Source organism: Falco peregrinus, chromosome 5 (genome assembly GCF_023634155.1).
Source record: "Falco peregrinus isolate bFalPer1 chromosome 5, bFalPer1.pri, whole genome shotgun sequence".
Lineage (NCBI taxonomy): Eukaryota > Metazoa > Chordata > Aves > Falconiformes > Falconidae > Falco > Falco peregrinus.
In genome coordinates this window covers 13,936,605-13,964,082 of record NC_073725.1, presented here as the reverse complement: position 1 = coordinate 13,964,082, position 27,478 = coordinate 13,936,605, and the positions used below count along the sequence as shown (strand labels likewise).

The 27,478-nt window shown below is 44.6% G+C and overlaps 1 protein-coding gene across 1 annotated transcript in view; it reads left to right on the top strand.

Moving 5' to 3' along the window:
* Nucleotides 1-1,298: 1,298 nt before the first annotated feature.
* TRIM71 (tripartite motif containing 71) overlaps nt 1,299-27,478 on the top strand; it is a 61,144-nt gene continuing 34,964 nt past the window's right edge. Inside the window, 2 exon segments of the mRNA XM_055806168.1 lie at nt 1,299-1,817; nt 1,819-2,268. Coding sequence (XP_055662143.1) covers nt 1,380-1,817; nt 1,819-2,268 — 888 coding nt within the window. The 5' untranslated portion in view covers nt 1,299-1,379.

The following is a 27,478-nucleotide window of genomic DNA, read 5'->3' as shown; positions in this document are numbered from 1 at the left end:
ACAAAGGAAATGTGATCCCAGGCGCTGCAGGGGCTCAGAGCGAGCGAGAACCGGAGAGGAGGAGGAGGGGGCGAGCGTAGCGCGCTCGGATAGCATTGCACAGCGGCTCCAATTTGTGCGAGCGAATATAATACACCCCCCATGAATAATTCAGGGCGGCCGGCGGGGACCTGCCGCTGCTCCTCTGCCCGGCCGCGGCCGCCGCAGCGTGTGCGAGTCGCGCCGAGCCCGCGGCGCTGAGCGCCCGGTCCCGCCGCCGGGCACCGCGTGTGGCGGGGCCGCTGCGGGCTCGGCGCTGCCCTCCGCGGGGACCCCGCTTAGAGGAAGGCGGACGGCGAGCCGGGATTTTTGAGAGGCGAGAGGGGACCGCTGCTTTTAACCGTCCGCGGAGCCCTTTTCTTCTTCCCATCTCCTCCCTCTCCTCTGTGTCCCGCCAGCGTGAGTCTCTGCCGGTGGGGTGGGCACCAACGCCGCCCTCCATCCCCACCCCCCAGTCATGCGGTGGTGGAGCAGGCGTCGGCGGGGGAGGACTGGAGCCGGAGAAGTCTGCCTGGCCACTGTGTTTCAGTGCCTCTCTCTCTCCTAGAGCTGCTCTGGATTGCAAAAGTGGAGGGGGGAACTGAAACGAAATTTCCCCTTCCCCCCCGACAAGCACAGGTTTAAAGGAAAAGAGGAAAAAACCCCACGCCCCAAGAAGAAAGCGCGAAACTTGAGTTAAGCCCCTGCAGCCCCTCACCCGCGTCCTCCCCGCCCAGCCGGAGGGACTTGCACTGCCGCCCCGACCCCGTCCTGCGGCCGTGGGAACCGGAGCCGAGCCCCGGCGGACAGAGGTCCGGTCCCCGCTGGACGCGGCGGGGATCGGGCGGTCGGCGCCCATGCACTTTCTGTTTAGGAAGACAAGTAACCAAACCACGTTGTCAAACTGCTGACCCAAGGGGGAAATGAGAAGACTGTGTGAGGTATTGACCGCTCTGGGAATCGATACAATTTGTCTAATGCAACGGGGGATCGGGGGCTGAGTACATGTGAGGGAAGAGAGGCTCCATTTGCCGAGGGAGAGCGGGACAGCTACACCTTGATACCAAAAATACCCTCTCGCCAGCAGCAAGCCCGGCAGCGGCGAGGTACGAGGCGAGGATCCAGCTCCCTGCAGACGCCGGATCGATGACACCGTATTTGCAAAACCGGCCAATCGATCCCACTTGGCAAAACGACTGATCGATGCCAGCTTGCTCGTAAGCCGCTTGCAGAACTACCTTCTTCTCCCCACGCCTTTACAGACGCCCCCCGTCTTTTTTTTTTTTCCGCCCACGCTTCTGTTCTGTGAGGGAGGGGAGGCGCGTTTTCACCCCCCCATCGGGGAGCCGGGCCCATCGCAAATGGCTTCGTTTCCCGAGTCCGACTTCCAGATCTGCCCGCTGTGCAAGGAGATGTGCGGCTCGCCGGCTCCCCTCTCCTCCAACTCCTCCACCTCCTCGTCCTCCTCGCAGACCTCCAGCTCCTCCGGGGGCGGCGGCGGCGGCTCCTCCTGCGGGGGCCCGCCGCGGCGGCTCCACGTCCTGCCCTGCCTGCACGCCTTCTGCCGCCAGTGCCTGGAGGCGCAGCGGCACCCCGGCGCGGGGGACGCGCTCAAGCTGCGCTGCCCCATCTGCGACCAGAAGGTGGTGATCTCGGAGCCCTCGGGCATGGACGCGCTGCCCTCCTCCAACTTCCTCCTCAGCAACCTGCTGGACGTCGTGGTCGTGGCCGCCGCCGCCGACGAGCAGAAGAACGGCCGCGCCGCCGGGGCCGGCCCCGCCGCCGGCTCCGGCGCGGGGGGGGGGCGGCGGCGGCAACAACCGCCACCACGGACGCCCGCCGCCGCCGCACCGCGCCGCCGGCTCCTCGCCCGCCGCCGCCGCCTCGGCCGCGCCCTCCTCGACGTCCTCCTCCTCCTCCTCGGGCGGCGGCTCGGCGGCGCTCCTGCTGCGGCGGCCCCACAGCCGGCAGGGCGAGCCCCGCTGCAGCTCCTGCGACGAGGGCAACGCCGCCAGCTCCCGCTGCCTCGACTGCCAGGAGCACCTGTGCGACAACTGCGTGCGGGCGCACCAGCGCGTGCGCCTGACCAAGGACCACTTCATCGAGCGCTTCGCCGCCGCCGCCGGCCCCGCCGCCGCCGCCGGCCCCGCCGCGCCGCTCGCCCTCAGCCCGCCGTACCCCGCCTCGCCCTACAACATCCTCTCCGTCTTCCCCGACCGGGCCAGCTACTGCCAGCACCACGACGACGAGGTGAGCGAGTGCGCGGCGCGACGCAACGCGGGAGGGGGCGGCCGCGCTCCCGCCCCTCGCCGGCGCCAGAGGGCCCCCGCACCCTCGCGGCGGGCGGGCCTGAGGGGCCGGGCGCGACCGGCCGCGGCGCTTCGTCCCACCGGGTCCCGCCGCCCCGCGGGGCTCGGGGGCCGGAGGTGGGCTCAGCTCCGCCGGGGGGGGGTGGGGGGTAGGGCCGCCCTTCCAACGGGCGGGCGGCGAGGCGGCGGCGGTCCCGGGCGGCCGCTCGCTCCCGGGAGGAGGAGGTGAGGCGGGGAGCCCGCGGCTCGGTGCGGGCGGCGGCCGTCGGGGCCTTGGGCCGCCGGTGCGCGGCGGGAAGCCGCTGCCGCGGTCTCTGAGGGAGTCGGTATGTGGGGCGCGTAGCCTGGGCGGCGAGGCCGCGGGCGGGGAAAGCCCCCCAAGCCCCTGCCGTTTCTGATGCGAGGTTCAGCTGCTTCGTGGGGTCGGCTTTGTGCCGCGTTCGGCGTGTGAGATACCGAGGAAATAAACCGAATACGTAGGGAAGGAGGGTGGCCGTGACGAGGGAAGGACTGTATTTTTTTTTTTTAAGGCAGTCAGAAATTAGCAGAGATGGGCATCCTTGCCACAGCAGCTGCATCTCCTGCTCCGGGGCAACGTTGGTGCAAACGGGAACTTTACGGATGCAAAAACGAGAACTCGTTTTATGTGTGTTTTGCTTACAACGCTTTGCTTGCAAGATTTTGTTTCTGATGATCCTAAGCGTTGTTTCACAGAGGCTGCGGCTTCTTCAAAACGTGCTTGAAGGTGTCTTGAGTTTCATTGGGACATAGTTTCTTGCTGTGATAGTTTGAAACTTGATTTCCATCTGAAACTGGAAAATGGCGGTCTGCTGTCCCCCCCTTCTGCTCTGGGGGTCAACGCGGGGGATTTTGCTGGAATTTTCCAGTAACTTCAGTGTTGGAGGTGGTTTCCTCCCAGTATGAAATCGGACAGCACAACAAGCAGCTTCAGGGGAAAAACGTGCCTGAGAACAGGGAGAGTACCCATGCTTTTCGTGGGATGCTTGCTTAACTGATAGGTGAAGGCGTTTAGACTAGCAAAATGTGGTGATGCCTTTGTCTCCAGTTTGCAAGGACACTTACTCCTATCCCACTGCTGTACCTCTGAAATAATTTTCTAGAAAGCTCTGGAAGAGCTTTTCTTGTTTCCTAAAGCTGCTGGTGTCAGGGAACAAGAGTATGAATTTCGTGGGAAAACAAAAAAAAAATTAAAATGACGTTTTGGGAGTGGTGGGGTGTACTTAAGGGGCCAGGAAGTTTTTTTTAAAAAAAAATCCAAATCGAAACGAAAAAAAAACCAAAACCCAACCAACCAAAAAACCCCAACCCAGCAACCTTATGGCAGTTGGGCTGCTTGCACCTTTTTGTGGTATCTTCCTGCTAGTGGGCTTCCCAAAGAACATATATAATACTGAATGCCAGAATGAAATGAAACACGGTGTTCTTAATATGCTTACCCCCCCCCCCCCCCCCCATGTTTCTGCATTCATTCTGGAGTATAACTTTGGACTTGCAGTATGGGCTAAAAAGCTGTCTAGTTCTTGTGTTCTCAGTATGACAAAATTCTGTGTGTCAAATGAAACAATGGAGAGCTTTTGGCCACAGCGTAGAGCATCCAACTTCTAAAACAGATTTATTTTCCACCATTTGGTGAAGAGTAGCTGGGACAGGAGCTTCGAGGTATTTTGTAGGCTGTACAGCTTTTTTAGAAGTAGCTTGTAAAAAACAAACCCAAAAAACCCCGTTAATTTATTTTACATAACTAATTTTATAACTGATTTTATTTTCGACACTGCTTTGAAAAGATTGTGTGTGTCTTAGGATTGGTTTTGGGTGTCCTTGTGTGTCCTGTAGACCTAGGAATTGTTTTAAAACAAGTGAGCGTTTTCAAGCCTCCAGCTCCTGTTGAGAAAGGCTTTTATTCTGCAAATTAATGATCTACTACTGTTCTTGATTAGTGAGTTTTGGTGGTTCCTTAATGTGGGTGTGCCTGATGAGTATTTGCAAGTATTTATTATTCACTCAAGGGGAGACCTTTGGGGGGGGGGGGAGACTGACTGTTTGGAACAGTTTATACTGTAAATCTTTCTCACTTCGGCTGAAAATGTGGGCAAGGTGTACAATTTTTTTGAGAAAGGGTGGCTGCAAAGCTGGAGGGTTATTGCTTGTTTAATTCTAAGAATGCTATTTACAGCCTCATAAAAGGAACAATAATAGAAAGGCAGCCTTCCAAGAGAGTACTTAAATGATGCACTGAGGACTTTGGTTGTCTAATAGTGTAAAAACAAACCTAAAACACATAGCAGGAATGGTAGCTTGAAACTTTAATATTAGTTATAAACTTTGGTTCTGCTCAGTGTGTAAGTGGGAAAAGCTGGTGACGGAGCAGGATATTCCCTCAGAATAATGTCATGCGTGTAAGTTTGAGCACAGGTAGATCACAATCTGTAAGCTGCTAGGAGTTCTTTCAGATGTGGAGTTCTCCTTCTCCAGGATGTATCTTCCTCACCTTGTTTGAGATCAGTTAGTAAGGCGTTTGACTGACCCTGTTCCTGAGGCTTTTCTGGGCCAAAGCAGCTGGCTACCTTATTTTTTGCCTCCTTGCATAGAGCCTGATAATCCTGTCCTTCCAACATCACTGCTTCACTTCTTACCTCTTGGTTCTATTCCTCTCTGGTCTTACCGCCCTTCTTCCTGGGAAGGAAGCACTGTCCATTCCAGAAACATTCTGTTCCCTGTAATTTTCCTTTCTTCCATCCCCACTTCGAGACTCCCTGGAGTGAGGAGGGGAGTAGCATTGTGGGTGGTTACTTACTAGGTGTTCCAAGTCTCAAAACAAGACTACAGATACACATTTGCAAGGCAAGATCAACATAGTTGCTTATCCTTTCAATAGAGGAGTGCAGGCTTCTGCTCTTTACGGGGATGTCTGGAGCAGTATCTCTAGAACCAATGCAACTAGTCTCGGTTGAGCTGTTTACTCGTCTAAAAGAACAGTAACCTGTTGTGTGCTATGAGTACATACAGTCACTGACAGCAGAGAATATTGACTGTTACTGTAGTAGCAAACACTAAAGAAAATGGGACTCTGAACACTTGCTTTCAGGGTGGCTAGTGTCTGCAAATACTACAATGATGCATGAAAGGAAAGCAAGTAGACTATTCCTTGGGGGGGTTGGGAAGGCAAAAGCCAATCTTTCTTTGTTTATTCAAAGTTTATTTGAACTGCAGAGGAGTCTGGCCTAAACTGAACTAGTATGAGGGAAAAGGAGGAATAGTGTGGCTAGGAAGGAAGGGTAGGTTAGATAGTCTCTTTTGTGTCACGGCTTGCCATCACTGCCAAACACTGAGCTTTACTCCGCGGTGCTCTTAAATGCTGTCCACCCACATGTTTCAGCAGAACAGTTGGCTAACACAAAGGGAATATGGCTTTCTGTGTCTCTTGTGCAAGGGCTATTTATATGAATATGCACATATGCAGTATGTGATGCAGGTTCTTGCCATTACTTTTTCTAACGAGTGGTTAGGGTTTTTCCCTCCTAACACAATGATTACAATGATTAAAACTTTTTCGGAGTGCATCCTGGAGGCAGTGGTCTTAGTATGTGTACTTCATTTTGCTGCTGCTATTGTGGCTGCTATAGCTTCAGCTTTAGAGGAGAATGTGCACATGAGCTAGAGAAATCCATACTTGCAGTATATGTAAGAAACTGCACATGCTGCTTTATACTGATGCATCCACCCTCCATTTTATCGTACTTTCTGTGTCTTTTCTTTTATAGCAAACATGCATGCAGATGCCCAATCTGAAGACAGTACTTTGGATTCAGTTACTGACACCTGTGTCTTTTCAGTTTTTTCCTGGTGAAGAAAGCAGGGCAGCAAGTTATTTTGTTCATATGTGGTCTGTGTAATGTGGATTTAACATCTTTAGAATGATGAAGGGTTTTAATAATCTCTTAATTTCACACTTCTTTTTTTTGTTTACAAATAATGTTAAGATATCTGGTGCTAAACAGGTTACCTCTTGATTTACTGTGCCTTACTTTCCTTTTAGTTGTCCCTTCCCCAGCATACTTTCAGCTCCTGGCTCTTCCCTATACATAAAAGTACTTTATTTAACTGCTTATTTTTTATAAGAGAATAAAAGCTTTGCCGGGCTTAAAACTAGCTTTAATACCATACTGGACAGAATCTAGATGTCCTTTCCTTCCCCTGCTTTGCCCCGACTAATGTTGAAATACTCTCAACATTTTAGGGTAAATACAGCACAGTTGTATGCTTTTTTTCCCCCCTGGTAATAATCCGATATCATTATGCTACTGTCCTAATCAAATGTGACTTCAGATAGTTTTCAGTGAGTAAAAACTGGAAGAAACTGAAATGCCTTGTCTGCTCAAGCAACTGTAATGAATTGTTTTTACTTTGAGAAATCTTTGAAAAAAACAAGGGTATCAATACAGGAGAAACTTGCAGGCTGCAGCATAGACCTGTGAGGTTAGACAACTTTCTTGAGAAGATAGATAGGACTAGAGATCTGCATGCAATCTCCATGAAATAAGCATGAAACTAGTCTACTGTATACTGAACTTAATTTCCTTAAGCTTCGGTTTTGCTAAAACCGATGCCTTGAAGTGTATCTCGTAAGCTGGAGAGAGGGTCTGACTGAATTTTTGCTTCAGTTTAAGTGATGAAATCTTGCATCTTGTGTAGGAGTTTCTGCTTTCAGCTAAACCTTCAGAGCACGTGAACATGCTTGCTATATCATGCTTCCTTAGAGGAAAACTACCTAGTTCCTCTGTTTTAAAGCTAAGAAGGTATCATTCCTCTCTCGATACTGACTTGACCCTGTCCCTTCCTAGTTCTCCTCCCATACTCCCTTCCTTCCTGCAAAGCTGTTGGTGTCTTTCCATCAGACAAAGAATCATGATGTGTTGAGAGCACAGATCTTAAGCTGTACGAACAATGCACCAAATGTTAAGACTAATGTTACCACAGATAAGATTTCACAGAAGGGGTTTATTGTCTTTAGCTGTAATCCACTATCAATAGAGCAGTTAAAAATATAACCATGGTTCATAATTATGTAGTACATAATTTTTAGTGCTGCTGTTACCCTATCATTCCAAGTCTTAATTAAAAGTGTAGAAATACTGGATGGGAATGGGACTGTTGCTTGGCAATGTGAGTATTGGCTAATGTAATGAATGGATGTCCCTGATCCTAAAATATATTAAACATATGTCCTTGTTTTAGCTGTTCTCATGGGCTTAGCTGCAGCAACTTCCACGGGTTGTTTTCTGCCTTCCCTGGCTGTGCTTGTGGAAGGGCTCTGTGGGTGGGATGGGTTTGGTCCTCTTACCTAACAAATTATGCTTGTGCATCCAAATAAATTCTGAAAGTCACAGGATAGAACAAAAACATGCAAAAGAATTGGAGCAATACTGTCTGCTGTTTTTAAACTTTATTTCAAAAGCTTTACTATGTAGTATCATTTTGGACAATTTTCTCTCTCCCTCTTTCCCCTTCCCCCTCCCATCTTAAGGAAGAGAAATTTGTATGTAGCTAATACAGGAGTAGTACTTCTTTCCTAAAGTTCTTTTGACTCTAAGCTGCTACTTTCCTCTTCTTTATCAACCCTCAACAAAACAGCACATTTTTCAACTATGAAGCCTATAGTTGAGGAACTAAAAATGCTGACCAGCTTTTTTTAGCTGGTGTAAAACTCGGCCACAGATGAGGCTCACAAATACACGTTCTATGTTGTCCTACTGTGCTGCTTCTTGGATATGTATGCAATACTGACACTTCCTCACAAGAATTAATTCATGGTTACATGTTCAGCTGTAAGAAATAAGAGCTCCATTCCTGCTATTTCACTTGAGTGTATAACATGCATTTCTAAAACCTCAGGTGGTGAGCTTGTTGGATAGGATGATGTCTGATCAGCAGTTTTCCTACACATGTAGGTGAAATATTTGTGAAGTGACTTAAGACTTGAACTGGAAACTTTAAATGAGAAGCTTATTGTTTTATTATTCTGCATACCTTGTGCTATGTTTCTCTGCACTAGTGAAGACTTGGGGAGGAAATGGCTTACCTTTCAGCCAGTAGGTAGGCAACTTGAGGCAATCTCTAAACTTGTCTCACTAGCAGTGGGTGCAAGTCACTTTTCAGAGTTATAAATATTTTAAAATTTAGGGGACTGTGAGCTATGTCTTCAGTGCTATAGTGGAAGTGGTCCCTACTGAACAAGGAACTGTGAAATATCTCAAACTTTATTTCTGAAATGGACAGATTAATCCAGCCAAAGGCAGCTGTTGTCTTCTTACCTTGGTAGTTATGTCTTACAGGGTCCTGTTTGTTACTATGGTATAATTTTACTAAGATCAGACAAGTAATGACTAAGGCTGCTCTCAGTACCAGTACTTTCCAAGACTGTCAAAATAGTGACTGCCTGCCCATGGATCTCAGTGTTTTGGGGTAGAATAAGGGCCCTTTAGTGAGCTAACGGTAATAGGTAATAGCTAAACTTGCGTTGCATCACTTTCCCTTTAATGTTGGTCTCCATGCATAAAAAGTATTTAAAGGTATTTTGTCAAGTTTGCGAAACTTTATCTTTTCTAGTTGCTTGCTTGTATTACATGCCCACCCCATACATTTTGAGGATAGTCAGTGTTGTTATAAACTTACCTACTGGAAATATTTTATTTCCCTAGTTAAGGTGTAGTAAAGGTACAGAAATACCAAATGCTGTGTTTGGCTGAATTAAAAGGCTGGCAGGGACCTGAGATCCAGAAATCCAAACTACATCCGAGTATCCCGCTGAAATGTTAGAGCTTGTTGTGCTCTCTTCCCCTTGTCCCATGTTGCCTTGGGTTTTGCAGGTTCTGCTTGCATGTTTAGGTACTTGCTGTCCAGAGTGGCAGGCATATGCTAGAAGGCTAATTTTATACAGCCTTTTGTTCGGCTGCTCTTGGTTAACAAAAGACAAACTATTATTTAGGGGGGAAATGTCACTATTGAACTTCAAATCCTCTCCTTTCCCTCCCCCTTCACTTCAGTGGTTCTTGCTGCTCATGCCATTCATGCTGTCAGGTGTACAATATAAAAATCCCTTAGCTTAAATCTTTGGTGCAAGATTTGGTGCAAGCTTGAAAGCTGTCTGCATTATAGGTGCCTTTTTAAGCTTTGCGATCCAACCTAGTCCTGCATCAAGGGACTAGAGAGTGCTGCTGCCTTGTGTGGGGGCTGTGGTCTGTGAGTTGCCAGTGAACTGGTCGGTACTGGTCCCTGTCATCTGACAAGGTTACTATTCCTGATCTTCTGTAACATTGAGTAATACCACATCAGGTGATTGAGAGTGTGAGAGATAATGATCAAGTAGCTTCTAGGGGCTTGCTGTTGCTGTGTCTGTCAGTGGTTTGAAAGTCAGCTCTGTATTTCTAAGATTTTTAAGTGTATGTATATGGAAGGCAGAGCGAGCCTGTTACTTTGAGGAAAATCTTGTTAGAGAATGGAAAGAATCCGATTCTATGATCATGCTTCCAAGTCGCCTTTTTCCTTAGAAGCCATGCTGGTAAAGAGTTAAATTTCACCCCCCTGCAGCACACCCCGCCCCCACTGCTATATACGGTGTGCCCAAAGGCGCTGGAGATTTAATACATTGAAGTTGGAGCGTGAAGGGGGTCTGCAGCCTGCTAGACAAAGTCACTCAAATTTCAAGAATACTTGATCCATACAAGGATGTTACTTGAGAAAGGCATGACTTCTCTGTAAGAAACTGGTTGCCAAACGAGCTGGCTGAGTGTGTCCTAAACACAGGTTTTTTTGACTAGATGAGCAAATTGGAAACCAGATTTTCTTTAATTGATGACTGATAAGCAAGCCAGCTAAAGTTGTGAGAACCATCTCCCTCCAGAGAACAATGGTTATTTGTAGGGGAAAATTAAAATTGTGACTCTGCCGTTGAAGTGTTTGCAAGTCATAGAAACTATTGTGCAGATAACTGAATTATCAATTGTCATATTGAATTGACTGAACAAATGGCAAATATAACTCCCTCTCCAAGTTACTGTAGAAGCAGCTGTAATATCACAATGGTGTCCCAACACAATGCATTTGGTGTCAGCTTCTGGTAAAGGCTTTTAAATGGATGGGCAAATATTTTGGGAAGAGGGCCAGTTTGTGAAGAAGTAAAAACAAAATTTGGAACTGGAAATGTTAGACAGTGGTCTGGAGTGGATTCTACCCTGAAAGAAACAACCATCAAACTAATAACAAAACATTAGAGAATTAAAGAGGGTGAAGCACAAAAGAATTATAAACACTGAGGTCCCATTCTTCCCAGTGATGCTCTTGTACTTAATAAAATGGTAATAGGGGAAAGATGTAATAACTCTTCTTGTTTGTCCCCTCTTGTGCTTAACACAATTGTGAGGGGGTGGATGTAATACTCACCCCGTGCCTGCCGCCCCCCCCCCCCCCCATTATGTAAGATAAGATGATTACTGATAAAATGAGAATTAGGAATTAGATTGGGGTTATAAATGGTGGCTGTGACAGTGTCCCAAAAGGTAACAGCATTGCCCTTCCTTGGAGTGAAAATATTGTCTGCTTTCTCCATTCTAGACAACATATATTTTAACAGACAGTACCATTCCGTGGTAGCACACTCTCTTTTCTAGCATTACTTATTTTTTTTCAAGGACTCTGAACCTGTTACTACTAGAGCAGAGAGAACCAGTGTACGAGCCTTGAGCTTTCTGTTGCTGAAGCATGGCGCCTTTACTTGAGTTACACTGTATGGTGGTTAGCATGGACGTTAGTGGGCAGTCTAAGCAGGCTGGTGTGAGTGGAAGCAAGCCTTGGAGGGTCTTGAGCTGGTGTGCTGCTGGAGGGCTGTCTGCTCCAAACGTCTAGCTGCTCTGGAGAGGTACTCTTCACAATGACAGGCTGCATACATATGCATGCAAATCTGATGTACTTGATGGCCTAAGTTTTAGATGATTGACTTGTCAAAACGAGCATGATTTTATCTTCATGATATTGCCTTTCTGGCAAAGGTGGTGTTGTCCCATCTTTGCATCTTAACAAAAAGTAACTTGGGAAGCACCTCTGAACTGTTACTCTCTAAACAGTAGCAGCTGTGTCAAGCCAGCCTAACTTTGGTACCAAACCCAAGTGGAAATCCTCTAAGGCAGTGTCATGTGAGCCTGAAGGGGTGGTGGTGGTGGGGCTTCCATTCACAGTGGCTTACTCTTGAAATAATATTTTCAGGGAGCAATTGTATGCTTTGATTGCATGTGATGCTGCTAGTTACAATTAAAAAGTATTATCTAGGAAAATGGCCTCCTGGAGAACTGCTAGAGAAATTCGGCTGGAAATTCTGAAGCACTGCAATTAAAATTAACATGGCATGTACATTCACTTCCCCTTGCATGAGCCTTCGGCATTGGCTGGATATAAGTATGGTCAGCATGTCTTTGCAAAGACTGGAGTAGTTGGTTCTTTGGCCACTTAAGCTTGTAGTGGCATTACTATACACTCTGGCTTGGATTAAATCCAAAGGCCTTCTTTCACCTGAACACCTTGTCAGTTCTTCCATTATTCTTCCTATGCCTCTGAGTCAGTGAAGTGAATTCTAGTATGTGATTACTGCCAGTTTTTACTAGTGTTCCTATCTTGGTCTCTGGGCAACAATGACAAAAAACTCTCTAAATTAAGGTTCTCCCATTTCTACTCTCAATGTAAAAGTGCAGGTGTTAACATGAAGCTTGCTTTTACAAACTGGAACAGAAAAATCACCTTGAACCTTTCTTTCAATTCATGGTTTCATTTTCATGTCAATCATTAGATGCTGCAAGCAATTGAATCTTATTTTTCTACAGGAAGGACCACAATTTGTATGGTTCTAGAAATAATTTAGGGTGTTAAACTATTCACTAGCTTTATTTTGATTGGTTTCTGATTTGCTCATCTAGCCACAAAAAACTTCATTTGGAGGACTTAGCTCAGCTGGCTCATCTGGCAACCAGCTTCTCACAGAAGTCATGCCTTTCAAGTAACATCCTTGTAAATACAACTGAAGGTTAGCATTTTCATTCTGTATGCTGTTGCTTCTGAAACCTATTCTTAATGCCAGCCTACACCGTTCAGCAAAGAACAGGGTTGCTAAGGAGCTCAAGGTGATGAAACCCCTCAGCTGCGTGGACTCCCAAGCAGGGTCCAGGCACAGAAAGCTGCATTCATTGCAGGGGAAGTGACATAGTGTTTGATACACAGGCAAAGCAAGGTGGCTTACACAACCCGGCTAGTTGCCATGCTAGCCTTGGCACAGGTATCCCTTGTCATCTAAATCTGCATGTTCCTTCTGCTTCAGCCTCTTTCAGACAGTCAGTGTTCTGTATCTGATCCGTTCACGCGTTGTTTAGCAAGAAGTAGCAGGGTGAACTGGCTCACATGTAAGAAGATGAAAGCCAGTGCCAAGCTGGCTGAAATAGTTGGACAATGGAGGCAGCAAAACCCTGCAGCTGAAGACTCTGTAGGGAAGAAGGAAGAACCCGTACTGAAGTTCCTCTTCTCTTATCCAAACCTGTTGACCTCCTGTCCTTCCCCAGCTCCACCTTGAATCTAACCACCCAAACTTTGAAAAGGAATTAAATAATTTGGATGCTTTCAATGAATGCCTTTTCTGTTGCTGTTCATTTGTCTTCATTATATATTGTCAGTATACCTATATAAACATTTTAAAATACTATTTATGAGGATTTGGCTAGCATAGTAAGACCGACTTATTTTTTCCTAAATGAAAGATAAGTCTTGACAGTTGATCAATCAAGGAGTAATGTATTGAACCAGTATTCTGTCAGAACTGCTGTTTTGTCTTCACCGATGTTCAATACAGCTATTTCAGAAAAAATATGGGAAGTGGTATAGTGTATAGTTCTATGTTAACTGGTCCACAAGGTGTCCTGCCATTTAAATTTATATCTAAAATTCTAATGTGGAAGCCTTGATGTCCTGTCTTGTTCTTAAACATTAGTTTTCTAATGAGCAACAGAAAAAAACCCCTAGTCTCAACTGAAAACACCATATAATGCATGAAACAATATTTTGGCTGGAGGAGAAGACTGTATTTCCATCAGTCTTTATTGTTTGAGGTTTAAATTCATCTTAATGCCATCCAAGGAGGACACAAAAAGGAAACACTTCTCATAAGCTAGGGGATAGATTGGAAAGAGGAAATGTTGCTTGTTAAAACAAACACCAAAATAAAAAATAGAACAGTGATACCTCCCAGCTGAGATCACTGTGTGCTAACCAAATATGCTTTCAGCAGATGAGAGACTTACTGAAGTGGTATGCTGTCAATCTTGTTTACTCTTCGAGGTATTTGTCAGCATATGAAAGAACAGTGTTCTCCTTGCAGAATTCAAGTGCATTTGGATATGGCTTACCTTGGGATGGCCATCTGCTGAACTACTCATGATAACAAATATATTCTTATAACCTTTTTCCAGTTGTCTGTTCTTGGGTGACTGACAGTTTGGTTTATTCCTTGTTTTTGAGAACAATCATGTCATTCTAAGTTGTGGCTTAGTTTTACTACAAAGCTTGCTGGGATGAGTTTTCTGAAGGTATGTGTAAAGACATAGTTGCCACCTGTATTAGGGGATTCTCATTTTGGAAATAGATTGGCAGTTTTCCATTTGGCTTCTGTGGCAGAGATACTTTGACGGACAGCTATATAGTCTGTTGCTCTAAGGAGAGGAGTAGAGGGAAATAATTCAAGGTGACATCCTCAGCTGTGAATCTAGGAACTTTTTCTTGTATGCACATATTCTAATGAAGCAGCACATTTTTGAGCAGCATGATGTGAAAAGATACCGATTACTATACTTGTGATCTAAGAAAGGAAACTACTCTTCAGACACCCCTGTCTGACCCAGGCAGACTGCTGCCAGCAGTTCACTAGGAACAAATGGCTGTTGTTGAAAGATACTGCCTAAATCAGTGAGAGTCAGAACATCGTGGTATGTGGGTTGTTTTTTCCCCATTTCATGTATCTTGTTTTTATCTAAGCAGGGGAGACATTCCTGCCAAATACGTATGCCATGGCTCTTTTTCTGCTACGACTAGGTAGAAATGTTTTCAGAATGAAAGATCTTTATAAATTAAAGTTTAAACAAACAAAACAAAACCAGCCAAAACAAATTCTCAAAACACCCAGCTCTCATGTGGTCAAAGAAGCCACTTCTTGGAGTAAGCTGACTGACTCGTTTCATGTTTGATCCCATATGGAGTTACGGAGGGAAACCATTCCTTGAGTGCTTTTGTTAAATAAAGCTGTTGCCATGAATTAAGCAACACTGCCCTGGAATGTTTCTGATCATGGTCTTGCAGAGCTTGTGACCTTTGCACTGAACATGTGAACTGAAACTTCATCTTCCAGTGTTCAATAACCATGTTAAAAATTCAGAGGTGAGGCAGTCTTGGGATTTCCTTAGGCTAGCTTAAATGCCAAGTGAAATTTAAGTACTGGTTTATACAGTTACTCTTCCTGTTTTGTAAATCATAAGTCAAATTGAAAAAAAACTAAAATCTTTATTTTAAAGCTGAGACTTCTTTGTCAGGTTAAAAAAACTGCACAGACCATCTCTTATAATGCTTACCTTTGTTGGAGCCTACTAAACCACTAAAATATTGCTGCCTTCTTGTCTAGAAGCATCCAATTACTATTAATCTGGATGTTTGTAGTAGTATACTACTACTACTTAAAGCAGTTGCTTTAAATAACAGCTGGATGTAGCACCTGAAGAGGCTATTCCGTTTAACTGGGCTGCAGCTGAAAGGGAGAAAGGAGCATTTTAAAACCTGTGTCTCTTGCAGGATGCCACTGGACTTCCTAGCCTACTAGAATGCTATAAACATCGGTATGTTTCTTGTTTACCAGATAGAAACACTGCCACCTCTTGGCTATTTGTTGTTCTGGCTTTTTTAAGAATACTTTTTCTAGTTTCTTGTGGTGTTTTTCTGAATAATCAGGTGATGGTGTGGTGAAACGACTTGCAATTTTGTATGGCAACTGTAACAATTTACTGATTCTACCCTGGAACAAAAGGAAGAGAGGGTACTGCTTGGTTCAGTGACAATCAACTTTCTGACCCATCTCTCTGTATTACCTCCTGTAAAAATATACTAGGCTAAGTTGGGCTTCTGTCCTTGCTAGATTAGCAGACAATGCCAGCATCTGAAAGTAGTATCTGGCACAAGGGGATTCAGCCTTTATGCCCTAAAAAGGGATTGATATAATATTTCCTACTGATCTGAGTTTTGACCAAATTCGAATAAACAATGCTGATCAAATCCTGAATTCTATGGAGTTGGGGAAAGAAGGTTATGTTAGATTCTGACCACGTTTCTGATGGCAGTTTTGGTGAAGCTGGCTTGAGGAATTGTTTAAAATACTGCAGTTTCAGTATTTCCTATATTGTGTGGGGTTGTAATAATTAACCCTTAATTTGGGGAATACTTCCCAGTTGAGAGGGCAGTTATGCTTCTATCCAAATGCCTTTTCTTGCTGTAAGCAGCCTTGTCTTTTCCTATAAGCACCCAGTGTTGCACTGGCCATTTGTCTGGTTGTGCGGTGAACCTTACTCCTGACAATGCATAGAGAAGGGTGACTTCTTTAGCCCAGTCCAACTTGCCAAATACGAAACCAGCCTTGAAGAACACCCCCGATGCTGGCTCTTACTCTAACAAGCCAATCCAAGGGTTCTGGGAAGGCTTCCTCCTTAAAACCTGCCTGTGTGAGAGAAGTTGGACCTGACACTTCTCCCTCAGAGGATTTTTCCTTTAGAATAATTCTGGTGCAAAGCAGCAACATCCATATCACAAAAGGGCTGTAATACCATTTAGCATGATCCCTACCCCAAGCAGCAAGTTTTAGTGGAATAAAGAAACTTGAGACAGAGACAAGGTGCTTAGGGAACATGAGAGGACTTCAGTGGTTGAGTGGGATTGTCAGGATGCTAACAACATCCTGACTTCTATATTAGCAGCAAATTAATTTCTAGATGTGTAACTTAAGCTCCATGATGGAGGTAGAGGGTCCAGGTTTCCATCATCTGTTCAGAAGTTGCAGCTCAAACCCCTTTACTAAAGGTAGGCTCTTCCCTACACCCTCTATCCCAGCCCCTTCAAGCGTGGGGCTGGGAGGTCATGGTGGAGAAGCGGCTTTGCTGTCTTGTATATCCCCATTGTATGCACCTCTCAAAGATGAGGCAGGTGTAAATCCAGTTTTCTGTGAATGAACTTTGGAGTCTAACTTCTGGGATGATGGTTTGGAGTCTCTTGTGGGGAGCTGTTCAACTTCATAGAGCAGAACCTGAGTGGCTTGCTAAAGAGAGCACAGATGAGCCTGGTTTCCCTCCTTGGGTGGGATGATGGTGGGGTGGGAGTTTTTGCTCCAGTGGCTCTTAATATTACTAAATTCTTTATATTGAGTTAAAAAAAACCAACAGAGGACTTAGACTTTTGTGTTACAGCAGTACAAGCTGGCAAATAAGCTGGTGTTGCTTAATGACATACTGTAGCCATAGTAAATAAGGTTTTACTGTGCAAGCTATATGCTTCCTTTTTTTTGCGGATTTTGGAGTGAGGAAATAAGAAAGGATGAAAGATACTACATAAGCTTTACTAAGCCTTCGCTCGCATCTTGACTTTTTGTAAGCACCACTAGTTGTCTAGCTGTGTACAATGGTAAGGTATAGAAAAGCTCTGAAATACCATTCTTGGATTTAAATGGCAAGTAATATGACAGTCCCAGTGGTTTCTAAAATGCTTTTGTTCAATCACCACCACCACCCCCCACCCCCCCCCACGTCGTGTTTAGTTTTGATGGCACAGGTTAAAGTTGCATTGTGCTGATGCACCATCACTAATAAAACTGCTGCTTAGTGTCTATTTTCCAGCATCCTTATTACTGTGGAGTCAGTCGTACTGTATGAGCAGTAGTGACTGATTTTTAAAATGGAGACTTGCTGGAGGGAGGAAGAATTGGCAAATACAGTGCATCTGAAAATTACTGGAAAACTAATTTTCAGAAGTGTTTTTGTAGTGGCAAGATTTATTAAGATAAAATGTTTTAACTGAATAGTTCTGGCTAATTTGTGATAAAAGTGAACAGATAATGGAAATTTCAAAATTGCTTGCAGCTATTATGATGGTTAAGTATTTTAAATGGAAGAACAAAACACTACCTTAAGATTTTTTTTCAGTCTCTTTGACAAAGCTTAAGAGTTTTTAACATCTCAAAACATGTTTGACCTCCCCACCCTTAAGCCATTTTGACACACTTTACCATTGCATTTCAACAGGAAAGAAAGATCCTTTTTATAGCCAAATGGCTTCCTCCTCCTCTTCTCCCTCTTTTCCCTTCCATCCCCCACCCCAGAGTGCATTTCTAGTGCTCAGGCTTCAGCTGCTGCCTGGATACTGGCTACATCTGTCTTGTTTAGATGGTCCTAAGGAAAAACAGCACAGAATGTGACCGGAGGGCCAACAACAAGATATGTTTCTTTTCAAATTTGAAAGGAAGCACTGCACTTGCTTCTGCCTGTTTCCCTAAACTTTTTAAATCAATCATGGCTAGGGCTGGTAAATGCCTTCTTTTCCCTCCCTCCCTGAAATGGTCAAAATCCAAAACATTTGAACAGGCTAACGAGTTAAATATGGTGGTGTTCACAGGAGTGTTTCCCCTTGTACAACTTCGAGTTTGATGAAATAAACTCTTTTATGGGCTCTTGCTTTGAGACAGCCATTGGGAAACCTTTCAAAGAGGATAGTGTTGCTCTGGGTGGAATTTGGAGGTTTGCAACTCCATAAAAATGCTTGGACTGACAGCAGACTGGGCTTTTGTATTCACATTAAAAGGGACGGCATTAAAAACTGATTCTGGGTCTGAGCAGTGCTTGGTGTTTTGTGGGGATTGTGGTGCAAAAGATGGTGACTGTCAAGGAAAGAGTAATTATGCGGGGCAGATAAAAGGACAGTGTAGTTCCTATTTTGGGGGGGGGGGGGGGGGGGGAGTTTCTGATGTTTTTTAAAATGCAGGATGAAGGCTGGAACAATGACAATCTATGCCAGTCAAGAATGGGGTTGTAAACTTGTGGGGTGGTGGTTCTGTTTTTTAAAGGTTTAACAGCTTGGGGGGAGCAATGCAACCTGATCCTGTTCATGAAATTTAGCTATAGTTGAAATGGTTTTGCCCTTGTGACAGTATCTTGTTACGCACAAAATAGGAGGAGACTGTCTTAAAACATCAGCATGTTCTCATGCATTTGCATCGCAACCTGTGTGTGTGTGGCTGGAGGTGCTAGCTTTTGGTTAGCAGTCCCTTTACCACCCCCCACCCTGGATAATGTGTATTATAATGAACTGTAGGGAACAGAGGAGAAAAAATTAGCAGCAGAAGAAATAGCTCTTGTAAGAGCTCATGTTAACCCATGTTTTAATGGTTACTGCTACCTTTATCTGTTCAAGAGCTTATTAGCCATTTCATTTTTAATATACTTATATCGCAGTGAATAGATGCGTGGGCTCTATTCTGTTGTTCATTGTGTTATTTCAGCATCATAAGGACAAAATAAATATGTAGGCTTAGGAGATGCAGCCTAAATAGTTTGCATGTTACTGATGTGAGAGGTGTCCGTTAAATTTTGTGGAAGCCCTGCTAGAGTGTGACTCTGGGTTTCATTTCAGCATTTCCTCTGTAGTAACAGTGCTTGAACTTTGGAATCCACTTTCCTGGCTTTTGTGTGGGGAGGCAGAGCAAAATGGATGTTTGCACTGAACTGGGCACGTGCACTGAGCTTCAGATAACAATTATTTGGCTTTTTAACATCCTTACATTTGGCATGTTGAACCAGCCACACAGGGCTGTCCTACATATTCACGCACAAGATGCAGAAATTAACCTGGTCAGCTTGCAAGAGCCTTAGTTTTCATTAAACCACGTGTTGCTGAAGATTGGCTTGTGATTCTGTGCAGAGATGTATACTCTAACCCCGCTCTGAGGCTGCTTTGGCTTGTGTTGGGGAACAAAGATTCTGAAGCGTGTGTCTAGGATGTGTTAAAAGGGCAGTCTCTCTTTCCCGATACATGTTGCAGAATATGTTGTAGAATGGGTAGCTTAGGCCTGGCCTAAAACGTAAGGAATGCTTTTAAAATGTGTTTCCTTTGGATTGAATAGGGAAATGGACTTGCAAAAAGTGAATTCAGTAACTGACTCTCTGTCTTCCAGACTTGAAGGGGTAAATTTCAGTTTTGTTCACTGATTTAATAAAAATTAGTGGCCTGACATCTGTTGATTCTCAGCAGACCTGAAAGAGGTCACAAACTAGAGTAGGCTGTGCCTGCTAAACTGTGCCTATACTGATGGGATTTTAAGTGCTGGCATAAACTGACATGTACGCTAGCTGGATTTTGTCTTAACGCAAAGAGCTGTGGAGCCCCCTGAGTCCAAACATGCTTGTAAATAAACTAGCTTTGTCTTCAGACTGCCCTTGAGGTGTGGATTTTCCTGGCTGAAATGACTTCCTAATGCCAAAGACATCCCTGTTTTAAAACCTGTGTACTGTTTTACAGTCTGTGCCTTTCCCCTGCAGAAAAATGAGGGGTGGGGGAGGGGAGTGCAGATCAATATATTAAAAAGAAATCAAGGGCCCATAACTTGCAATTTAGTAAAAGTTGAGAGACTTCGAGTTTCTGACTTGGCGTGCTGTGAGGATTGGTCTTGCTGCCAAAATCCTGCACTTGGGCCATAGCTCTGTGTGCAGCCCTCTCCCTCTTCCTCCGGCGTGGGGTGGGAGGAGGTGCTCAATGCCCAGGTTGCTGGCGAGGTGGACCTGAAGGATAAATACTCACTATACACAGAAGCAGCATGGGATGGACGGGGGGAATGCTGCAGGCATTAACAATACCTTGTGTTGGAATGTGCTAATACAAATCTGCCTTTTTTTTTTTTTAATTCCTGGTCATTGGAAGCTGATGTTTGGCCGCTCCAGGCTGCCCTGAACACCTCCAGCTCCTCAAAATGGAGGCTGTTTGCTGATACAAAGGCAATCGCAATGCTGCCGGAGGGCGTTCCCTCCCCACCACTTTGCTCCTTCAGGCTGTGGTTCTGCAGTGGCCCCAGCGAGCGAAGTGCATGCTGCTGCAGGGAGGAGGGGCAGGCTGACCCCTCTTGCTCTCCAGCTGACTGCTTCTACCACTTGCTTTTGCATCAGCTTTTACACCTGTAGTAGTATGCCTATCACTTCCCCACCATTGGTACAACGAGCCGTATTGGGGAACCAAGCTGACTTGAGAGCAACTTCATTCTTTATAGATTATGGACAAGTTCAGCATAGTCTTCAGCCAGATCAGTTCTCTGATGGCACTGCAAAGTGCTAACGCTTGCACGAGGGAGCTGACTAAACTGGGGGGATGCAGATGGGGGTGACGGCTCTCTAACAGGAGAGTTTGCCTGGGTCAGCTTTAAAGCAGTTGTTGCTGCATATTTGCAAACGTAAATCTGTAATGTCATACTACAGGTTGCATCATGGAATTGATAAAATGCTTTATATAAATTCATAATCTTTTTTGGAAGTAGAACTGACTTTCCCTGACTGCTTCCACAGTGCAGCCCCGGAGACTTGTAATGCGGACGAAACTAGAGGGAAGAAATGGTGTGGGGTCGGGGTAATTGCCTGAAGCTGAGAATCTCTCAGGATGGCATTGCTTCTGTTTAACACTGTGAAACCACAGTACTGAACAGCTATCTCTTGCAGTAAACTGTGAACCACATGTGCCTTCAAGTCCAAAGTATTGCCTGCAGTGAATTCGCTTGCTCTTTTTTTGTTCAGCACGTTAAACTATGCTGCTAACAGAAGAGCAGTCTTTATCTAGAGGAGGCGTTGGCTCCACTGCATGAGCTGAACACAAAGTCAGTGTTAGAACTGAAATCTGTAGTAGTGGGTTCTTCCCTTGTTCCTCAGTTTACTGAAGCCTTCTGCAAATACGTCTTAGAATGGAGCTCTTGACACTTTCAGAGCTGTTAAATTGTGATCTTTCAGATGTGCTGTTTGTGTCTGGCACCACAACTTTTCACCTGTCTTCTAATTCAACACTTGTTTTTTGAATCTGGCTTTAGTGAGCAAATGTAACTTTGGGTTAAGGGAAGAATATTAATGTACAGTGTAACTGGGGCTTCTGTTCACTGTAAAGGTCTTTTGACCTGCTTATTAGTGGGGGCATTGTTCTGGTAAGCCATTCCAGGACCCATCCTGCCAGTCTTCTGCACAGGATTAATCATTTCCTCTTGACCTCCTGCTCTCTTTTCCTAACATGTTGCATTGATCAGAATCCTTAACTTGCAAGTTTGCTCCTGTTTTTTAAAAATGGGAGGAAAAGGAGGGGGGAAGGAATGCAAAGAAATTAGATATAATGTCTGCTGTTAACATTTTTAGTAAGCTTTTTCCCTTTTTTCCTTCTCGACTCCTCCCTTCTCCCAAGAAAAGGAATCCCTTCCTGGTATGTATTAGCTCCAGATCTCGAGCATCTTGAGTGCCTCTTTTTCACTGGAGTTACTTTTTTTGAGCGTGCAACTTCCTGCAAGATCAGCTTTGCTTATAAAGGTCATATTTAACGCTTTACCTAGCTGAGGCTTTCAGCTACTGATCTATCTACCAGATTAGAGCACTATATTAATCTTCTCAGTCTGCACTGTTTCTGTCATAGGTAAGGCAGTGTCAAGAATACTGTATGGGAGTCTTAATTTCCCTCTTTCTTCTCTGCCAGCAGAGGAAGGTATTTGTGAGATCTTACAGGGTGCTTCCTAATAGAAAAAACTCAGTGTTTGTCTTTGCTGACATCTTTGTTATGCCTTTAAGGGAGCTGTTGACTTTAAGGTACAAGGTCCTGCTGCCAGCCAGTCTTAGATTATATCAGTAGCAGAAAGGAATACTTGTTCTGTTCAAAGCACCCAGCAGTCCTTGTGTTCCCTACTGCCTCTGGCTGGCAGCTGACCCAAACTTCCACAAGCAGACCTCCCTACACTTCAAATTTCTCTTCTGAGATAGTTGTCCTGACCCACCATGTCTAAGCATGAATCTGGCTTTTGAGAAGGCTGCTGTGGCTTTGCACTTCCTTTTCTAAGGTGTTAATGGCAGCTCCAAGGGAGAGTTAAGCTGAAGAAAGCCAACAGCATAAAAACAAAAGTCTGTTTCCTCTTCTCATAGAACCTCTTTCTGTAAGGCTGCATGTCAGAGGTAGTCTTCCACTCTTGGCCCTTGCTTTTCTCCAAGCAAGAAGGAAACCAGTGGGAGGACTTAACAGCCCCTGGAAGTGATCATTTAACCTGCCTTGTGTCTGAACAGAGTGATCACCTTGCTCAGATCAGGGGAATGCTGCATGTTTGCGCCTGTTCCCAGGGGCACTTTGTGCTACTCCAGGCTACCTGGGGATTCATTGTTGCACCCCAGTTTAGGCTTGGAATGGCTCCAGAGGGGACTGAACCATGTGACTGACAAAGCACAGACCTGAACCACACGCTTCTGAATAGCAGAAATGGCAAAGCTGGAAGTAGACCATGAGCTGGAAAGTAAAAATCGATGAAGTTCTCAGATCGGAAGCAAATGGTTTAGAAGCTCTGCCTCTAGTGAAACTCATAGTCCCATGGAGTGAGAGCCCTGACTAGAAAGCCCATCCACTAAGTCCATGGATTGGGAGGCACAATAGCCCTTTGTTCTTGGAACTGTTTGGGTTAGCTTTTGTTAACTACTGGTTTTGGAGGAATCTCCAAATTACATTTTGTTTCCTGCCCTGAGGTAGGGTTATGGGATCATCCTCCCAGTAAGAAAACTGATGGCTGGTAATATCTTCTCATTTCCCAGAGCAGCATGTTAGGACCAAGCAAAAAGACCACATCACAACCCCCCCACCCCCATCCCCTTTTGTTGCTTTGTGTGCATCACAAAGATTTGGAAGTAAAGAGGACCTTTTAACCAGAACACCTCTGTGGAGATGGAAGTGGGCCTGTTGCCTGCTGGTAATAGACAAAGTAAACAGACCACCTGCACGGACCTGAAGGAGGGTTCTGGCACTATGCATAGCAGGCCTGGGGGTAGGTGAGAGGATCAATTAATCTTTCCTGCTTCTCCTCTCAAAGTACTATGGGGTGGGGGTGTTTTCAGCCATGCCCAAGACTTTACATTAAGTGGTTGTTTTTAGCTGCTGTTGGCCACCACACCCGAACACCCAGGCTATTGACCCTGGCTTCTACTTGCTGGCTGTTGTGCTCTCCACTGGCTCCACTAGCATCTGGCTGTAGTGATAAGAGACTTAATAGCAAAGATGAGGAGGAACATGCAGTCCAGAAGGGGGCCTCTTGGTTGCCCCTAGTCTAACTCCCAAAAGCCTGTCTTCCTTCTCCCTAACCTTCATTGTAGAAGGCTGCAAGATCCCTTACTGTCGTTAGGTGATATCAAATGGACCCCTTCAGTTGGGGTGCAGAAGGGGATAGTTGCGTGACATTTTACCATGTTCGTGTGTTATATTGATTGTGGCAATTATTACCCTATTCAATAAAAAGGCCTATTGACCAGATGCTTGCAAAAATAATTGTTAATGATACTTTAGGAGTTTATTGTGAATGGTTTCTAGGTCTAGAGTGGTTGTTTTTTTTTTTTAATACTGTAAGCTTGAAGTCCTGGCTCTAGTCCATTTACAGAGATGAGAACAGAGGTCTAATGTAATTTTTTTTTTTTAGCAGAGAAAGTATTTTTCAGTTACGCATGGCAGCCAGAATAGGGCTGAGTCAAGACCCCAGGGCTAGTCAGTCAACTGGATGATTCCCATCTTGTTTCCCTTCCATGCTGTCTTACCTTGAAGAGCAAATGACTACCTGTAAGGCTGGTCCAGCATTTGGCTGCAGGTTATGGTCCAGAGAGTATATTTAGAGCCTCTGAAGAGCTCTAGGGCATAGTTGTAGCTCAAGCAATAAACAGAACTGTCTTTTCAGAAAAAAAAATGAAATCCAGGTACTGATATAAGTTTTTTGTGGCAGAAGCTGTGTCACTGCAGTATCCAATTCCAGAATACCAGTTCTGGAAATAGGCTTATTATCCAGTCGAAAACCTATGTAATTTAGTGACTGGCCTTTTTGAGAACTATTTTTTAAAACAAAAAAAGTGAGGAATAGCTATTTCTATACATCTTATACCACCCGTCTCAGGACCATTGAATGTAGTGTAACAACAGCCATAAGAGTTAACTCAAGTTGTAGCTTGCAGACTTGATGAAAGCTTTGGCCTTTCTCTCTCTTGGAGGGAAGTTTGCAGTGGTAGAACATACTCTCTATCTAGGAAACAGGATACACGCAGGCTGCACAAAGTGAGGGTAACACTTCCATAGTGGTTCAGTAGCAAATTTGAGCTGCTGCTAATGTGAATAAACCAGAATGTTAGCTAATCAGTTTGGTGGTTTTTTTTTTCTCTCTGAAAGATTTTGATGAATAGCGTGTGTGTATGTCCAAGTCTCTGTAATAGAAAGGTTCTGGCTACTTGTTTTGCTCCTTCAGTGTTACCCAAACTGGGTACCTGCAGAAGGGATTAAGATCAGCTGACCATCTGTACCCCTTAATTTGCCAGCCGGATGTACTTTGAAGCTGCTTCCTCTAAGAAAATTACCAGTGTGGTCTTTCAGTGTTCTGCTTTGGTGTAGTATTTGCTATTAAAGCAGACTTAGATAATATTTCACTGGTTTGAGCCTTATAGCATAAGGTTCTTTTGAGAGGTCTTGCTTCCTGTTAGCTCTGTGACCTGTATATAACAGTCTGTATGTTCAGAATGTGTTATGTTCGTATTGGCTGTGTGATCATGAAACCTTTCCTAGAAAGAAAGGGTGTGGGAAGAGGCTGTTCTGCTCATCCTTGGTAAGGTACTCGTTAAGGGTGGTGTGCTTTTCACCTTGCCAGTGAAAATACTGGTTGTATTTTTTTTTTTAAAAAAAATAAATCCAACATATCTGGGTGGCTAGTCCTTAATTGCAATTTTCTGAAAATATACCTGCTTCCCACTTGTGCATTAGGGTTTGTGGAGCTATGACTCGTATTCCATACCTAAAGGTGCTACTGTGACTTAGTTTCTCTTGTAAAGAGCTTGTAGTGACTCAGTGGCTCATCCTGGAACTGGGCATAGGATGGAGGGGGGGGGGGGGCGGGCTCTTTGTGTTCTGTTCAGACAACTTGGTGCTCCCTAAAATGCAAAGGAAAGTAATAACTTTACATTTTATCACTCTTAAAATAAAGTGTTGGCTGGCTGACCGGTTTTTTTTTATACTGAGAAAATGGCTTGAAATTGCTTAAAATATGCATGTCTTAAATTTCTTAAACATAGACATCTCTTAACAGCTGATTGCATGAAAACTGTTTTTGCATGTGTGTGCACGTGCTCAGCTGCTAATGGAGGATCAAACATGCTCTTCAAATGTACCTTGGTTGTGTCGGAAAGCCCTTTGATACCTGTGCTGCTCCGTGCCAAGCAGCAGTAAAACCAACTCCTTTCTAGGAACTTGAAGCAGCCAGGCCAGAGAACTCTGCATGTACAACGCAGACATTCAGCAGGGCAGTTTATAAGGACCAGTTGGGAACTATTACCAGAGAGGGCAGTCCCAGATGAAATTTAAGATCGTGGAAGTTAAGGGAAAGACAAAACAAGAAACTGGCCTTTGCTTTCGATCTTTGCTACCTCAGCTATGTTTAAAAACAAACAAACAAAACCAACAAAACCCCAAAACACCCCGTGATCATTAATGGAGATACAAGTAGACAAAATGCAGTGTTCTGGTCCTTCTCAGTCTGAAGAAGCATGATCTCTCTCAGATACATTGTTTTAAAAACATGCAACTAAGTAAATGGCTTTCAACTAATTTCTGAAAACTTAAATCCTTACAGGAAACATGTACAATATTCTAATATTCTCTAAAGTGCATTCACTAGGTTCTTAAATTCTACTTGCTCTCCCAGCTAGATGAATAAAAGCTACTTGAGTGATTCAAATGCTTGAGGGTCTTTGCTTTAAAGTTTGAGTAACTTCATAATTTGCGTTTACAGCTTCACAGTGCAAATTTGGTCTGGGGAGATTAAAGAGTTAGTTTAATCTTTGCCTGCAAGAGCTTAAACTCCTCTTGCCTTCCCACCCATCCCTTTCAAGGATAATATTCCACTGTGCCAGATTGCCCATATTGCCACCAGAAAATTGCTTGGACCACTTCTTACAAAATCAAAGGTCAACTCCATGCCTTGGTGGCAGCTGGGAAACTAATGATTTAATGCTGCTCTGACCTTTGGCTTCCTAGTCCGTTTGAGTCTGACCCAATGTTTTAATTTTCCAATACTGCTGGGCAGTTGGCTTTTGTCTGTTTCCAGATGTAACCTGCATATTGAGGCCTGTTACTGAAGTGAGAACAAAACAACAAAACATCTTGGCCTACAAGGGGAAGGAAAAACAACAGCACCTAAATGTTTTCATGCTACAAAAATCAGCTGTCTAGTGAGATTGACTCTTACACAGCTAACAAGGTCAGGTTTAGAATAACAAAATGTGAATATTTGTCCAGTGTTTACATCTAGACTTTAAGTGTTTTAGTGGCAGTCTTTTGCTGAAATGCTGCTTTTTTTACAGGTCTGGAAGAAGTAACAGTGAAAACAGTAACAGAGTGAAAACGGTAGCTCTTCTCCCCTTCTGCCCTAAACCTCTCCAAATCATTGTTTGGGGTTTTTTTTTTGTCTTGGAAGAAAAGTCAGTGTTTGATCTGATACTGGGAAGCATCAGAAAAATAACCAGTTGGTTCCTGAAAATGTATGTGCTTGCTGTTGGTGGGGGCATAGAAGGCTAAATTGAGATGGAAAGCAGTTGTGACCTGGGCTTTCAGCATGATTAGGAAGTTCCTGTTGTTTTTTTTTTTTTTAAACCACTGCAACATTTGATCAAGAGTACTTTGTCATGGACTTTTGGTGTGTCTATTCACCAAAAGGTGAATATTGCATTAGGATTTTGCAGTACCGGTAATCTTGCAGCCGTTGCCAATACAGTTTGGATTTGCTAGTA